This window comes from Salmo trutta, chromosome 18 (assembly GCF_901001165.1).
Source record: "Salmo trutta chromosome 18, fSalTru1.1, whole genome shotgun sequence".
NCBI classification, from domain to species: Eukaryota; Metazoa; Chordata; class Actinopteri; order Salmoniformes; family Salmonidae; genus Salmo; species Salmo trutta.
The window spans coordinates 36,030,482-36,049,253 of NC_042974.1; the positions used below are offsets into that span (position 1 = coordinate 36,030,482).

The following is an 18,772-nucleotide window of genomic DNA, read 5'->3' on the forward strand; positions in this document are numbered from 1 at the left end:
TATCTGCATTGTGTCCCACCCACCACCCACCACCCGCCAACCCCTCTTTTACACTACTGCTACTCTCTGTTCATCATATATGCATAGTCACTTTAACCATATCTACACGTACATACTACCTCAATCAGCCTGACTAACCGGTGTCTGAATGTAGCCTCGATACGTTTATAGCCTCGCTACTGTATATAGCCTGTCCTTTTAATGTTGTTTTATTTCTTTAGTTACCTATTGTTCACTTAACACCTTTTTTGCATTATTGGCTGGAGCCTGTAAGTAAGCATTTCACTGTAAGGTCTACTACACCTGTTGTATTCAGCGCACGTGACAAATAAACTTGATTTGATTTGACTATTGTAGCTGGAAACCAGTCAAAAGTTTGGACACACCTACTCAATCAAAGGTTTGTCTTTATTTTTACTATTTTCTACATTGTATAATAATAGTGAATACCTCAAAACTATGAAATAACACATATGGAATCATGTAGTAACCAAAAAAAGTGTTAAACAACTAAAAATATATTTTCGATTTTACAGTCATGGCCAAAAGTTTTGAGAATGACACAAATATTTATTTCCACAAAGTTTGCTGCTTCAGTGTCTTTAGATATTTTTGTCAGATGTTACTATGGAATACTGAAGTATAATTACAAGCATTTCATAAGTGTCAAAGGCTTCTATTGACAATTACATGAAGTTGATGCAAAGAGTCAATATTTGCAGTGTTGACCCTTCTTTTTCAAGACCTCTGCAATCCGCCCTGGCATGCTGTCAATTAACTTCTGGGCCACATCCTAATTGATGGCAGCCCATTCTTGCATAATCAACGCTTGGAGTTTGTCAGAATTTGTGGGTTTTTGTTTGTCCACCCGCCTCTTGAGGATTGACCACAAGTTCTCAATGGGATTAAGGTCTGGGTAGTTTCCTGGCCATGGACCCAACATATCGATGTTTTGTTCCCCGAGCCACTTAGTTATCACTTTTGCCTTATGGCAAGGTGCTCCATCATGCTGGAAAAGGCATTGTTTGTCACCAAACTGTTCCTGGATGGTTGGGAGAAGTTGCTCTCGGAGGATGTGTTGGTACCATTCTTTATTCATGGCTGTGTTCTTAGGCAAAATTGTGTGTGAGCCCACTCCCTTGGCTGAGAAGCAACCCCATACATGAATGGTCTCAGGATGCTTTACTGTTGGCATGACAAAGGACTGATGGTAGCACTCACCTTGTCTTCTCCGGACAAGTTTTTTTCCGGATGCCCCAAACAATCGGAGAAAATGAGAAAATGACTTCTACCCCAGTCCTCAGCAGTCCAATCCCTGTACATTTTGCAGAATATCAGTCTGTCCCTAATATTTTTCCTGGAGAGAAGTGGCTTCTTTGCTGCCCTTCTTGACACCAGGCCATCCTCCAAAAGTCTTCACCTCACTGTGTGTGCAGATGCACTTACACCTGCCTGCTGCCATTCCTGAGCAAGCTCTGTACTGGTGGTCCCCCGATCCCGCAGATGAATCAACTTTAGGAGACGGTCCTGGTGCTTGCTGGACTTTCCTGGGCACCCTGAAGCCTTCTTCACAACAATTGAACTGCTCTCCTTAAAGTTCTTGATGATCTGATAAATGGTTGATTTAGGTGCAATCTTACTGGCAGCAATATCCTTGCCTGTGAAGCTCTTTTTGGTCAAAGCAATGATGACGGCACATGTTTCCTTGCAGGTAACCATGGTTGACAAAGGAAGAACAATGATTCCAAGCACCACCCTCCTTTTGAAGCTTCCAGTCTGTTATTTGAACTCAATCAGCGTGACAGAGGGATCTCCAGCCTTGTCCTCGTCAACACTCACACCTGTGTTAACGAGAGAATCACTGACATGATGTCAGCTGGTCATTTTGTGGCAGGGCTGAAATGCAGTGGAAATGTATTTTGGGTATTCAGTTCATTTGCATGGCAAAGAGGGCCTTTGCAATTAATTGCAATTCATCTGATCACTCTTCATAACATTCTGGAGTATATGCAAATTGCCATCATACAAACTGAGGCAGCAGACTTTGTGAAAATGTATATTTGTTTTACTCTCAATACTTTTGGCCATGACTATAGAGTCTTCAAAGTAGCCACCCTTTGCCTTGATGACAGCTTTGCACACTCTTGGCATTCTCTCAACCAGCTTCACCTGGAATGCTTTTCCAACAGTCTTGAAGGAGTTCCCACATATGCTGAACACTTGTTGGCTGCTTTTCCTTCACTCTGCGGTCCAACTCATCCCAAACCGTCTCAATTGGGTTGAGGTCGGGTGATTGTGGAGGCCAGGGCATCTGACGCAGCACTCCATCACTCTTCGTCTTGGTCAAATAGCTCTTACACAGCCTGGAGGTGTGTTTTGGGTTATTGTCCTGTTAAAAAACAAATGATGGGATGGCGTATCGCTGCAGAATGCTGTGGTAGCCATGCTGGTTAAGTCTGCCTTGAATTCTAAATAAATCACAGACAGTGTCACTAGCAAAGCACACCCACACCATCACACCTCCTCCTCTATGCTTCACAGTGGGAACCACACATGCAGAGATCATCCGTTCACCTACCCTGCGTCTCACAAAGACAACACGTTTGGAACCAAAAAATATCAAATTTGGACTCATCAGACGTAAGGACAGATTTCCACCGGTCTTATGTCCATTGCTCGTGTTTCTTGGCCCAAGCAAGTCTCTTCTTGTTATTGTTGTCATTTAGTAGTGGTTTCTTTGCAGCAATTTGACCATGAAGGCCTGATTCACGTAGTCTCCTCTGAACAGTTGATGTTGTGATGTGTCTGTTACTTGAACTCTGAAGCATTTATTAAGGCTGCAATCTGAGGTGCAGTTATTCTAATGAATGTATCCTCTGCAGCAGAGTTAACTCTGAGTTTTCCTTTCCTGTGGCGGTCCTCATGAGAGACAGTTTCATCATAGTGCTAGATGGTTTTTGTGACTGTACTTGAAGAAACAAAGTTCTTAACATTTTCCAGATCGACTTTCCTTCAAGTCTTAAAGTAATGATGGACTGTCGTTTCTCTTTGCTTATTTGAGCTGTTCTTGCCATAACATGTACTTGGTCTTTTACCAAATAGGGCTATCTTCTGTATACCACCCGTCCCTTGTAGAGGTCGACCGATTATGATTTTTCAACGCCACTACCGATTATTGGAGGACCAAAAAAAAGCAGATACCGATTAATCGGCCGAATGTATTTATTTATTTGTAATAATGACAATTACAACAATACTGAATGAACACTATTATTTTACCTTCATATAATACATCAATAAAATCAATTTAGCCTCAAATAAATAATGAAACATGTTTAATTTGGTTTAAATAATGCAAAAACAAAGTGTTGGAGAAGAAAGTAAAAGTGCAATATGTGCCATGTAAAAAAGCTAACATTTAAGTTACTTGCTCAGAACATGAGAACATATGAAAGCTGGTGGTTCCTTTTAACATGAGTCTTCAATATTCCCAGGTAAGAAGTTTTAGGTTGTAGTTACTATAGGAATTATAGGACTATTTCTCTCTATACCATTTGTATTTCATATACCTTTGACTATTGGATGTTCTTATAGGCACTATAGTATTGCCAGTGTAACAGTATAGCTTCCGTCCCTCTCCTCGCCCCTACCTGGCTCGAACCAGGGACACATCGACAACAGCCACCCTCAAAGCATCGTTTCCCATCGCTCCAAAAAAGCTGCGGCCTCTGCAAGGGGAACAACTACTTCAAGGTCTCAGAGCGAGTGCCGTCACCAATTGAAACGCTATTAGCGTGCACCCCGCTAACTAGCTAGCCATTTCACATCGGTTACACCAGCCTAATCTCGGGAGTTGATAGGCTTGAAGTCATAAACAGCTCAATGCTTGAAGCACAGCGAAGAGCTTCTGGCAAATGCACGAAAGTGCTGTTTGAATGAATGCTTACGAGGCTGCTACTGCTTATCACCGCTTCGTCAGACCGCTATATCAAATATCAAATCATAGACTTAATTAAGACATAATAACACACAGAAATACGAGCCTTAGGTCATTAATATGGTCAAATCCAGGAAACTATCATTTCGAAAACAAAACATTTATTCATTCAGTGAAATACGGAACCGTTCCATATTTTATCTAATGGGTGGCATCCCTAAGTCTAAATATTGCTGTTACATTGCACAACCTTCACTGTTATGTCATAATTATGTACAATTCTGGCAAATTAATTACGGTCTTTGTTAGGAAGAAATGGTCTTCACATAGTTTGCAAAGAGCCAGGCTGTAACGGGCGTCGTACGTAGTGGACCAAGGTGCAGCGGGTTGAGTGCTCACAATTACTTTTATTGAACACAAACGAAACAAAACAAGAAAACGATTGAACAAACAGTATTGCAGGCTAACACACAGCACTGCAACAACAACTTCCCACAAAGGGACAAGTGAAACAGGGCTACCTAAGTATGACTCTCAATCAGCAACAACAATGTACAGCTGTTCCTGATTGAGAGCCATACCAGGCCAACACAAAGAATACAGAACATAGAAAACCATAGAAATACAAAACAAGAATATTACCCAAAAACTCCAGAACACATAAATCAAACACCCCTCTTACATAAATACATATACCATTAAACCCCAAACCACATAAAACAAATACCCGCTGCCACGTCCTGACCAAACTACAATAAACAATAACCCCTTATACTGGTCAGGACGTGACACAGGCGGCCCAAACTGCTGCATATACCCTGACTCTGCTTGCACGGAACACAAGGGAAGTGACACAATTTCCCTTGTTAAAAGAAATTAATGTTAGCAGGCAATATTAACTAAATATGCAGGTTTTTAAAAATATATACTTGTGTATTGATTTTAAAGAAAGGCGTTGATGTTTATGGTTAGGTACACATTGGTGTAACGACAGTGCTTTTTGTTAAATCACCCGTTTGGGGAAGTAGGCTGTGATTCGATGAGAAATTAACAGGAACCACATTGATTATATGCAACGCAGGACAAGCTAGATAAACTAGTAATATCATCAACCATGTGTAGTTAACTAGTGATTATGTTAAGATTGATTGTTTTTTACAAGATAAGTTTAATGCTAGCCAGCAACTTACCTTGGCTTCTTGCTGCACTCGCGTAACAGGTAATCAGCCTGGCACGCAGTCTCCTCGTGGAGTGCAATGTAATCTGCCACAATTGGTGTCCAAAAATGCCGATTACCGATTGTTATGAAAACTTGAAATCGGCCTTAATTAATCGGCCATTCCGATTAATCGGTCGACCTCTAGTCCCTTGTCACAACACAACTGATTGGCTCAAACGCATTAAGGAAATAAATTCCACAAAGTAACTTTTAACAAGGCACACCTGTTAATTGAAATGCATTCCAGGTGACTACCTCATGAATTGTGCAAAGCTGTCATCAAGGCAAAGGGTGGTTATTTTGAAGAATCTCTCATATAAATATATTTGATTTGTTTAACAATTTTTGGTTACTACATGATTCCATATGTTATTACATAGTCTTGATGTCTTCACTATTATTCTACAATGTAGAAAATAGTAGAAATAAATAAAAAACTTGAATGAGTAGGTGTGTCAACTTTTGACAAGTACTGTACATACATACATACTGTCTGCTTGTATATAAATACTCAAATGAACAGCTTCTTGTGTGTCTAGCTTGTCTAACTGACTACATATAACCTCTGGTGAATTCACCTTACAAGGAGGGTAAATAAGTTGCTTTTAATGTGAAAATAGATTTACAATAGAACAAATTGGGGGAAGAGAGCTTCATATCGATTGATCGTATAACAGAGAAATTGATTTAATGCGCAGCACAGCAGTAGGTTGGTTTGTGCAGCGGTGCTGTCGAGATATATTGTTAAAGCTGTGTTCCTGATGAGCTGTGTTAAAGCATCCATTATTGATGTTGTGTCTGTGGTCTTACTGCAGAACAGAGACCCTTTGGGGACACCACTGTTTTACAGTCGAATAAGTGAGAGCTTGCACTGTGTTTGGAAAAGCAAATCTGTTGGTTTCCAAAGGCAATATATCTATAGTACTTTGCTGTCTGAGGGCTGCCTTTGTCTGAAACCGATATGGTGTGTTTGTAATGAACACGAGGGGAGACAGAGAGCTGGTTTAAAGCGCAGGGCGCAGCAAGTGTTTATTGCGAAGGACCACAGGAGGAGGCAGGTAGCTGAGTCCAGGGGCAGGCAGAAGGTCATACACAGGGGGTCCAAAAGGGCAACAGTACAGGCAGGGAAAAGGCTAGTAACATAGTCCGGGAGATCAGGCAATAAGTAGATAACAAGAAATCCGATAGGCTAAGGTACAGGCAGGCAAAAGGCGTCGTTAGTGAGGCAGGTAAATACTATCATAAACGTGAGGAGTAAATCGCAGGAAAAACAGAGGTCCGAAAGAAGTGTCACAAAACAAATAATACCTCACAGTGATAGGGTGTAAAGAACTGAACTAAATAGTGTGTGATAATGACATACAGGTGTGTGAACAGGTGATTAGAATTCATGTGATTGGGATCTGGAGAGTGAGCTGCGTTCATGGGATCTAGGTGTTTTGAGAGTGTGAGCTAGAAAGTGGGCTGGAAAGTGAGCTGCTTTTAGGGGATCTACGTGTTTGAGGGTGTGAGTTGGAAGCAGACGTCAGTGTTTTTTAAAAATGGATGCGTGTAGTAGTGTTATATTTAATGTGAATGTTTTTTTAAACCGCTGTAGATCAGTTTGGTTCACTCAAGTGACTAACAACCTTTACATAAATGGGACATTTAGTGTTAAATGAATTGAAGGTCATGTAAACAATAGAGCAACACATTTTACTTGAGGTGGCCTAAAGCTAAATCATGAAACAATCACATGTTCAAAAAACTGTTTAACATTTCATGTCTGATAACAATGTTATGTCATTCTCCATAATCTCATGGTTGACTGCCACCACGACCAGTGAAGTAAGGGTTATGTAATTCTCATTATACATTAATATACATTCTCTCAGTCAGGTCACCTCAGGTCAAGTGTCTACTTAACAGAGACCAGACGGACATCAGTATCCCACTACTCATACCCACTCAGTTCAAATCACTTCCATTGATTATATCACTAATCACTGCTATTGATCTTTTAACAGGCAACAGCTTGAACCAGAGTCTGCGACACAGTGTCGTCCCTGAGCCCCAACGCTATGACACCACGGTACCTTTCCTGCTGGAAGGGCCGGAGCGCAAACCACTAAGCCAGCTCACGTCCAGGGTAAATATTCATAAAACGGCCTTTTAGCGGCCCTGGTGAAATGTTTTAATTTTTAATTTTACCTTTATTTAACTAGGCATGTCAGTTAAGAAGAAATTATTATTTTCAATGACGGGCTAGGAACAGTGGGTTAACTGCCTTGATCAGGGACAGAACGACAGATTAATGCTAATACGCTGCTCATAACTCAGCCAACCATACATGTCAGCCTGCCTGCCGGACTGCCTCTGGTCTCTTCTGTTGTTCCAGTCATGAGCCCATAATAAATCCCCATCTCTGTTTATCCTCAGCTGATTCCCCTTTGTGGTTGTTACTGAAAGCTCACTCCCCACAGTGTTAAATGGCCCCTCTGTTGTTTGTTTCGTATGAGCTAAGCCCAGAGGCTCCACACACTATGAAATTATTCCCCCAACTTGCCAGCTTCCTATACTCTACAAATGGACAACGTGCACAAAAAGCAACATTTTGAAATGGTTTGGGGGATGGGAGAAAACTAGACTGTCTGGTGTTGTAACAAAGTCAGGTAGCAACCGGATTTGAAACCGTCTAACCATTGTGCTAAAATGTATTGGACCGATGGGCTTAGTTGTGGATGGCCAGCAAATGCAACCTAACACTTGTCATCCTTGACATACCAGAACTGTAAGCACAGCAAGGATTTATAAGACATAATAGAGGTTCTAGCTATGAACCATGTGTCACTTTTTCTTTTTTTTACCTTTATTTAACTAGGCAAGTCAGTTAAGAAGACATTCTTATTTACAATGACGGCCTTGTTCAGGGGCAGAACGACAGATTTTGACCTTGCCAGCTCAGGGATTTGATCCACCAACGTTTTGGTTACTGGCCAACGCTCTAACCACTAGGATACCTGCCGCCCCATGCCTGAAATCCATTCAGTTATTAAAACCAGGTAAATCAGCACATTTTATCTCTGCTATTACATGGGGTCATTGAGCAAATTGAGCACATTCTGCAATTGAGTCTGTGGTTTTAGGGTAGCTTCAGATGGGGAAACCCAATTCGTCCAGCCCACTAGGACTTAGTGAGAGAAATGAATGTTTGAAATCCAGGATCCCCCACTGCACCACAATGATACCGTTCCAGTCAAGGAAAACAGGGGAGTGTTGAGGAGTACTCCCAGAATATTTAAAACAGCCATTTCTTTCCAAGAGTTATACCTCAGTGCATAGGTTTTTCCTAGCTGGAGGAAATACTATGTTAGTCTTTCAACTTCACACTCTCTCAACTTCCTCAATGCTGAGCTTGAGCTTTACTTTGATGACATAGGGAGGGTATTAGTAAAACAACAACATCTCTGAAATGAGAAGGAGTCATGAGTGCTGACAAAGTAATGCATCAGAATGTGTTATAGTTTGTCTGGAACAAGGAAGAGATTGTAGTTTTTTAGTTAGGACAGAATTTAGGTGAAAGTTCATTTGATTTTATTAGAGAGATATTCCAATGTCATGACACTACATAATCAATTGAATTTGACAACAATGTCCATTTGTATTGTTCGGGAGCCAGCTGTTATAGCCATGTTGACCATTCCAACATATTCTTCAGTTTTATTATTATTTTATCAGAGATGATACCCAACTCATTTTTCCCTCACCTGTTATTTTTATTCAGCTGTTTTCGGTGCCACTAGAAGTAGCAAGCCAATATCACAGTCATCCTGAGTCAGGACAGTGGGGTGATGACCACAAATGGACCCACCATGGACCTACTGTCAACCCACTGGGTTTCTGGCAGAGAAACAGCCCTAACCTGAACAGAGCCTAGCAGGCCTGAGCCAAGTCTCATCTGTCTTAGTATCATCTGACTGGGACAAATGTTCACTCTGTCTCTGTCTGCCTATCTTTATCTCTGCCTGTCTCCATGGCCCTGCATATCTGTGTCTATCTCTGTGAAATCCGTGGGGTTTAAGGCAGTGTTTCCAACCAACTAAGTCAAGATGCAATCAAAATGCCTACCTGCGTGTCTGTGTACCTGCTTCTACATGTGTAGTAAAATAGTTATAATGACAACATGAAGCATGGACATAAATCCATACAGATTTTTCGTAGCAGGAGGTTTTCCATCCCTACAGTTAAATAAAGTTGAAATAAAATAAAATAATAATAAGTGTGTGTGTGTGTGTGTGTGTGTGTGTGTGTGTGTGTGTGTGTGTGTGTGTGTATTACACAGTATCTGATAGCCTCTCATAAACTGTGCAACAGACCGAGATCCCCAGCCTTTTCCCATGGGCCAGTTTGGTCATAAATCATGAGTGCTGAAAAGGCGGGAGTTCTCGGGAAATTGGTGTCAGTCAGCACTGAAATATGCAGACAATCCTCAAAAATGTTGTTCTTGCACTCAAGGAAAAACACTGCTTGCTCTGCAAAAACTGATTTTTGTTTCTGCTGTTGACTAACATAAACCTGACATGGATTATTGCTATAGACCTAAGGGGTAATGTTTTATTTACTGTTTTATTCTGTTTACTGTTCAACATTAGATCTTTTTTTTTTTCATTACTGTTGATCTCTTGAAAATTTGAGTCCAAGTTTTTTACCAAAGGGACATGATGAACGGTACTAATGGAAGAGTCTATGACCGGGTCATCCTGGGATGGACCATTAGTAATGGGGAGGCGTTGATATGTGCTCATTAAAAACTCAGCTGGTTAGAGTCCAGATCTTTTTCCTGGTCAGGTCACGTAGTCAGCAGAACAGGGTCCTATTCATGACAACCATCAATGCCAGGGATCTGGGAACTGGAATCCCTCTTCCTAGCTCATTACCAGCATGCCCTTCTACTTCCTGTCCAGTATGTAAGCCCGGCTGGGTGTCCCGTCCCCTCACCTTTCGTGTCTTGTGTTTGTGTTCTAGAGTCATCCTGCCTCACTGAGGCTGGTGGTGGAGGCGGAAGGTGAACAACTGGTCCTGGCACTACAAAAAAACCAGTAAGTGATCATCCTATCTTCAGCTGCAAATCCCACATCCGACCTACATCATTACAGGCATCTAGTCCTTTAAAGGAATATGAACGATTTGGCGAGATGACCAGTGGATGTTGGTTTATATCATGAATGGTTGTTTGAATTTGGAAAGGTTCAATTACATTTACATATGGAGTAAACAATGATCAGATGTGCTGCACTTCAGCTAGCATATGCTGTGCCCATGGCTGTAGTACGAGCTATGGCTAAAGCTTCTACAGTATGAGGGCTGATACAGTTTCATGAAGGGGAAAAAAAGATTTCACAGAACAAATGTCTAGGTTCTTTTATGGTTTAGTCTCTCTGAAGAGTTGAAAGAGGATAGCTGATAAAGAATGACTCGAAGGGATTTTTTATATCTCCCTTTTCCCTTTCTCTCATCACCTTCTTGTCTTCCAGGTTGTGGAATATACCAGGCATGAGAACTGGGAATCCTGTGGAGTTGTGTGTATTTGTGAGATTTACTGAATATACAGTATACACGGTTTATATATACAGTACAAGCTAAGCACTTCCAAGCACTTGGGCCAGGTATCGTTTTTATCTCAATATCAAGTCATTTCTGGGTAACAATTAAGTACCTTATTGTGATTGTTTTCAATTAAAATGCTTCTCAGCTAGGAACAATTTCTCAAGCAAGAATTTTGCTAGGACTGTCTGGGTGTGAAATGACTGGGGAGGGGAAAACGGAAAATCGCTGTTATTGGCAGAGAGTTTTGAAACTCTCTTTCTTATTCCTCTATTAACTGATTTACCACCTGGTGATGTCATCATGTAGGCCAAAACTCCATCCCACCAAAACAGGCTGAGATTTCAGGCGGTCTTTTCAAACAGCTCTTACACTAAAAGGGCATTATCATGTGCCCAAAACATAAGAGAAATAAGCTTTTTGTGCATATGGAACATTTCTGGGATCTTTTATTTAAGATCATGAAACATGGAACCCTTTACATGTTGCGTTTATATTTTTGTTCAGTATATATAAAACACAGGAAATCATGTTTTTTACTGCACCCCCACTACAAACATCAATTATCTGGTTTTCCTCTCACTTCTTCTGCCCAAATTCATCTATGTCCCTGACAAAATTTCCACCACCATATTCCTAATAATAAAAAATCCCACCCTGCTAACCCACCCACACCACCAACCCCAATGATCCGTGCATCAGCTTTGAGAGATAATTTGGCTGGGAGCTTCCATTCCCTTTGTATGTTTTCCGCCTGTCCCCCTCCCTGCATTCCTTCAGATGTGTCCACTGATATCTGTTACATGTCTGTGCCCAGACACAGGTGGGGTGTGACCTCTGTGTGTGCACTGTGTGCACTGTGCAGAGTCGTACTGTGTAGGCTCGTGCCTTCTCTGTAGGATCAGGTGGTAGGAAGAAGATCTGAGTTAGAGACAACACAGAGTAATATCATTTGCTCTCTTAGTTTGTTCTGTGTAATAGCACAATATTTTCTGTCTGTACGGTTTTATTAGATTGAATTTAAGAGGCACTAAATAGCGTTCAGTGATCAGTATGGAGGTTCTGTTATTCTAAGAAATTATTTTCACCCATAATTTAGTTGCACTGTAGACAGAGATCTAAGCAAATGGTACTCTGATGTTTATAGAGATTCTGTATGCATTCTATATAATATGTTTGTAGGTTTTATTGGCTTTCAGTAAGAGTGTGTTTGTATATTTAAGTAAAGGACCTAACAGCACAAACATATTGGCCTCTAAGATTACCTGCACCCCACCTCCTGAGCCCCCAACTCAGACCCCCCCCAGCAAATTCAGAGGTCACATCCACATCCATCTTTAAAATAAAGGGCACCACTTGCACCCTTGTACCTATCCCTACATCCCTACTCAAAACCTGCTCATATAGCCTGCTTCAGTTTGTCACCACCCTCATCAACAAGTCCCTGTTGACCGGGGAGGTATCGTCACTCTTCAAAACAATTGCAGTCACCCCCTTACTGAAGAAGCCCAACCTTGAGCAGGACATCCTATCCAACTACACTGCTATCTAGAACCTAAAAGGGGTTTTCGGCTGTCCCCATAGAACCCTTTAAAGAACCCTTTTGTTCCAGGTAGAAACCTTTTGGACCCTTTCCACAGAGGGTTCTACTTGGACCCGAAGAGGATTCTCCTATGGGGATAGGCCCATCTACAACCTCCCCTTTCTATCAAAAGTACTGGTGAAAGTGGTTGCAAATCAGCTTCAATCCCTTCTGTCTTCCAATCCGCTGTATGCAGTTTTCCAGTCTGGCTTCTGGCCCTTGCACAACACAGAAACAGCTCTGGTGAAAGTTACGAACGATTTACTAATGGCTGCAGATTCTAGATCACCTAGCCTCCTCCTTCTCCTCTTCAATCTTATTGCTGGTTTTGACACCGTTGACCACAACATCCTCCTGCGGCGTCTCAGAGAGCACACTGCAGTCACTGGAACTGCTCTGAACTGGTTCTCCTCCTACCTTTCTAGTAGGAAGCAATGCATCACTACATCACGATTGGACAGTCCAGATCGGAGGAGTCTACAGTCACATGTGGTGTCCCACAGGTACTATATATATTAACACCAAACCGGACACCATCTCAGCCCTAGCAAAATCTGGCAGCTGCCTAGATGACATCAGGGCATGGATGAAAGATAACTTCTTCCAGCTGAACAGCAGCAAGACTGAGGCTATGCTTATTGGGACACTCAAGCAGGTCACCAGTGCTGGAAACATCTGCCCTACAATTGACAGTCAAGCCATCCATCTGTTCTGTCATCTCCAACCTGGGAGTCAAGTTTGATCCTTCTCTGTCCTTTGATGCCCATATAAAACATATCTGCAAAACTTAAGGCTCAAACCATCGCTCTGCCAGACAGATGCAAAGAAACTTGTCTACGCGTTCATCTTTTCTTGGATCAACTACGACAACGCTCTGTACGGGGGCCTTCCAGCCAAATAACTTCAGAGGCTACAACTTCTACAGAATAGTTCTGCCAGAGTCCTGACCAGGACCAAGAAGTCAGCCCACATCACACCCATCCTTGCTGAACTCCATTGGCTACAGGTCAACTATAGGATTGACTTTAAAATCCTCCTCCTAGTGTTTAAAGCTTTACATGGATTGAGTCCCCCCTACATCAGCGACCTCATTTTTATCAATGAGCCACCTCAAGCTCTCCGCTCCAGCAACTCACTACTGGTTCAAGTCCCCAAGACATGTATACCGTACTATGGGAGATTGAACCTTCTGCTGCCAATGGAATGCTCTCCCTGACCATCTGAGAGCCGCTCCATCAATTGGAACTTTTTAAAACAGACCTTAAAACACATTTCTACAGATTTTCTTCTTATAGTCCTAATCTGGAAAGTTATTTTAGAACCTAGCCTACTATTGCTATTTCCTGCCTTGATTTGAAATGTATGATGTTTTTATTGTATTTATTTTATTATTATCATTTATATTTGCCTATGAAGAGCTTTGAGGTAATGCTGTAATGAAAAGCGCTATACAAATTTAAATGTTTCATTATTATTATAATTATTTTATTATTCGAGGATTACTGTAAGTGGTGGTCTTTTACAGGGTTCTGCTGACTCCATAAGATTTCTTAATTTGGCCTTCCTCCAGAGGACACCTGGTCCAGGGCCAATCTGTAAAGATCTAGGGCTACCCAAAGTAAACAGAATACCAAATTTAATTAATAAACCAATATGTAAACGACCGGCTCGATTCAGTCTTATGTAGAAAAATGTGAAATTGTGTAGAGACTCAGAGCTAGAAAATTGTATATCAAACACTACAGTTGAGGAACAATTGGAAATCAAGTCTGCTTTAAAAGTTGATAAACTTGTAACCTCACTTTTGAAAAATGGCTCATGAATGTTTTGGTACACTCACCGGAGAGCTCTGCTTTGTCGACACCCATTCAGCATCATTCACACCCTCTTAAGCTTTAGCCCCCCCCCCCCCCCCCCCCCCCCCAGCTCTTTAAGGATTCACATGTGAGGCCATGTACTAAACAACCAAAGATTTCAAGACTAAAGGCTGGTTTATACTACGGTTGTGTTTGTAAATTCAATCTGGAGTGCCAGAGGGTGCTCAGAGTGCGCTCTGGGCGTTGTCATATTGTCTGTTCATAAATTCAGAGTGTTTCGCTCTCGGAGCATTCAGAGTGCACACTGGACGCTCTGGCCGAGGAGTAGGGTTGACCCGACCGTTCTGACCTAACAACAGCAGTCAAGCACCCAAGCTAACTGGCTAACGTTGGCTAGCTTGCTAGCTACTTCCAGACACAAATGAAGGAAGAGCTCACTCTGACCATTTCACTCGCCCTAGCAGAGCTGGATAGGCTGTTTTTTTGTTATCCGGAGCGTTGGTGACTGCAACTGTACTGCTGGCAACAATTTAATTATGCTTTTTTGCCAACGCTTACTGACACCGGGCATATTCAACGTGTGTTGAGCTTTTGTAAATTTGTAATTTATTCTTCAAATTTACCAGCTATGTCTATCGACAGTTGTCGCAGTGACATCATGAACATTCTATTGAAATTGTTACTTGCATAGTGAAGTCTTTTGTTTGGACATGTAGCTAGCTAGCTAAACAATGAAACCTTAATCTCAACTCATAATGTTACTTGTTTTCTTCTTTTTTTTCTTTAACTAGGCAAGTCATTTAAGAACAAATGATTATTTCCAATGATGGCCTACCCCGGCCAAACCCGGACAATGCTGGGCCAATTGTGCTCCGCCATGTGGGACTCCCAATCGCAACCGGTTGTGATAGAGCCTGGAATCAAACCAGGGTCTTTAGTGACACCTCTAGCACTGAGATGCAGTGACATAGACCGCTGCACCACTCGGGAGCCCCTAAGGTAGCTAACCAACCAGGTTCAACTAGCAATGCAAATGGCTATAACTAGCAATGCAAATGGCTCTGAGATATGAATAATATTACTTCACAGATCATACACGTAACATTAGATAGCGAGTCAGCCAGCTAATGTTAGCTAGCTAGCTAACAATACGCTTTAACTTGAAATGAAAACGACTTTCTGGCACAATTACAAATGTGTAATATATGAAAATGTAGCTAGCTAGACTATCTTACCCATCGTATACATGGGTGAACTCTTCCCTCTCTCTGTCACGGATGCCATGGTTGCCTTAGTTTGAAGATCCAGAGACAAGTGTTTTATACAACAGCCTTCTCTGTGTTCTCTTATCGACCCCATTTGCATATTTGCAATCAAACGCCAGAATTATCTCCATCTCCTTAGCTATCATACTCTAATTCCACCAGGCCTTTCACTGATTTCGAAACTCGGTCCTCCAGAAAGTGGAGAGCAACACCTTTGTAGTTCTACTAAGTGATCTTTAAAAAAAATGTGTTAGAAAGGTTTACCTACACATACTGACCAGCTCATGTAATAGACAAATGCGTGCTACATAGCAGACCAATCCAAAGTCATCTCTCGGCATGTCCAGCCCACCCATTATCTCAGCCCATCATGGCTAGCGGGAAGGTTCTTGACTTTTTCTCTGGCTAAACCAACTAGGCTCATAATCTAACAATTGTATTCTTATTTACAGATGGCATACAAGTTTGTTATTAAGCCACATCAAAGTTCACATGTTCCAGAAGGCCTTTCTGCCAAAAAACACATTTTGATTTAAAAATAATTGTACGTTCAAATAGCTCTCCTCTGAAGTAGTGACATGCAACATACGCCTAGTTTCCTGAAACGAGTCACATATATTAGCTAGCAGCCCTCTGGCCCTGGCTCAACAGTCTGGCCTAGAGCAAGTATAGAGCTTTTCAGCTACAAGCACTAACAACCTGCTTAGCATTAACCGTATTGTAAGACAAAATCAGTGGCCTTGTGGTTAGTTTCTGCCCTGTGCTTGGAAGGAGTTTGATCCCTGGCCGAGTCATACCAAAGATTGTAAAAATGAGACCCGATGCATCTTTGCTTGGCACTAGCATTAAGGAGATAGACTCGGGGTAAGGCCCTGCGATCGACTAGCGTCCTGTCCAGGGTGTCCTTGTACATCACGCTACAGAAACGGGATAGGCTCCTACTCCTATGAGCTGTTCTGGCTCGCACAAGCCAAGGCTCATGCAAGGCTACTTACAGTTATTGAGTCTCTTTAAAGCAGGGGTATTCAACTGGAAGTACTGCAGGGGGTCCTCAAAAATATTTCGACAAATAGAATAAACAAATATTAGTTTAAAAAAAATCTATGTTTTTAAAAATATCGCTAGAAACAAAAGAATACACAAATGTTGAATTACATACCTACAGTAGAAAAGAGGAGAATATCTTCTTTCTAATGTCAACTTTATTTCTCAACAAATTACACTCATTGGAGCCAATTGCACTCACTGGAGTATCTGATATAGGCTTTGAAAAGCACCTGCGAATAGGCTACCAGTGCAGCAAGTGCTACTGGTAAGCTCTCTTGACTTGGACATTCCTTTTTGCAAACAAATGGCTAACCTTTGTTTAACCATCTAAACAGCTGCGCTTAGCGATAATGTGTTTCAATTTCCCTTTCTAGCTAATAGGCTGTTTACACTTCCTCTTCCAATTATAATGTGGGGAGGTCAAAATAATGAAAATATCAACCAAATCTATTCATTTTAAAATGTTGATTACTTCTCCTTGCCATTATCATTCACCTGATGATAAGACATACATTTTTTTCATATGATGGGGTCCCTTTGTTGCCAGTTTTTCAAGGGAGGGGGTCCCTGGGCAAGAAAGGTTGGAGACCCCTGCTCTAAAGTAACAGCCCAGACCCACTTCAACTTTTTGCTTTGTTTCTTCCAGGAAATATTTGACCCAAAAAAGGGATCCATTTGTAGCTAGACCTGCTTGTTCTGTCTGACATTCATGTTGGCTCACTGTTAGCTCTATACCTGAGCAGCAGACTGAGAAATTAGGCTGACGCATCTGGCCTCCTTCTTGGATCCTGGCTCTCATTTATTCCCATTTCTGTACTTAGATTTTTGGTGTGTGCGTGTGTGTGTGCATGTGTGTATGCGTGTGCGTGTGTGTGTGTGTGTGCGTGCGTGCGTGCGTGCGTGCGTGCGTGTGCCTGCCAGTGGAGCAGTTTTTATTTATTCAGTCTTAGTGGAGTTAGGGCTGGCACAATTACTGTATAACCTTGTAACCGACGATTATGAATGAAGACTGTCATAACTATAACATATCCGTCATAACCGTTTAAATGTGTTTATTTTGTTGAAGAACAGCTGACTGAGTGACCACAAAGCAGCACACATAGAAATATAACTAATAGAATAGTCTTGGAACCTCTAACCCTGGCAATAGCTTCAATGTGCGTTCCAAGCCCCCTTATTATCGGGGGAGACGTTTCCGGTGTGTTGTCAGCCATTGCCAATAGGAAGGATATGTCGTTAATTATGTATCAAATTAGTTAAAATTGCTAAATTACATTTACAGAATTTAAAAGCTACAGCAATGTGCTTGTGAGAACATTTTGAAAACAGTATAACCACTAACAAGCTGATGCTAGCTAGCTAGCTAGCCTCTTTCACAGACTTGACTGGTTAGCTAGCTAGCTAGCATCAGAGCTTTCTGGCTAATATCATAGACTGTGTCTAACATTGTTTCAGTATTTAACTTTGTTTTACAGAGCAATAGGTCTATTTACTTGTCATGTTAGTTGAAGTTAACATTAGTTTACAAAATAAATGTTCACTAAGATGTATATTTGCTCCAGCGTCCTGTTCAGTGCATAACATGCAAATATCTAATGTTATCCTAGCTACTGTTACTTCTCTGTACCATTTCTTTTGTCATTGATATGCTCTACATTTACCTGCTTATTCCCTGACGTTCTCCATTTTATTTGACGGATGCCCTCCGTTTATACATCCATGAACTGATTACTCATTAATTCTCCCTTTGTCACAAGTATCTTCGTCTTCTGACGATATAACGAAATCGTCGTCGGAAAAGAATGACCAATACGCAGCAGAGTCGATATAGTTCATCTTGAACATTTAATTAAATCAACACGAATACAAAAAACAACAAACAAGAAAACGAACGATAAACTGACAGTCTGCAAAGCATAGGCTCAACACAGAACAATCACCCACGAATCACAAACACAAACACACCCCAATATATGGGACTCTCAATCAAAGGCAGATAGACAACACCTGCCTTCAACTGAGAGTCCCAACCCCAATCAACACAACATAGAAACACTCTCACCAGACTACACATAGAAATACATGAACATAGAATATAAACCACAACCCCGGAAATACTACATCAAACACCCTTTAAACAAACACACCACCCTGAACCACATAAAACAAATACCCTCTGCCACGTCCTGACCAAACTACAATACTAATTAACCCTTATACTGGCCAGGACGTGACAGTACCCCCCCCCTTAAAGGTGCTAACCCCGGAAGCACCTTTAAAACAAAAAACCAAACAAAAACAACAACCCCAAACAACAAAACA

At 41.5% G+C, this 18,772-nt stretch overlaps 1 protein-coding gene across 2 annotated transcripts in view; it reads left to right on the forward strand.

The window, feature by feature from the left end:
* LOC115153240 (disintegrin and metalloproteinase domain-containing protein 12) overlaps positions 1–18,772 on the forward strand; it is a 150,241-nt gene that overhangs the window by 13,949 nt on the left and 117,520 nt on the right. For both annotated transcript variants that reach the window (XM_029698470.1, XM_029698471.1), the window contains exons 2-3: positions 7,163–7,284; positions 10,161–10,234. In XM_029698470.1, coding sequence (XP_029554330.1) covers positions 7,163–7,284; positions 10,161–10,234 — 196 coding nt within the window. The remainder of the gene's footprint in view (positions 1–7,162; positions 7,285–10,160; positions 10,235–18,772) is intronic.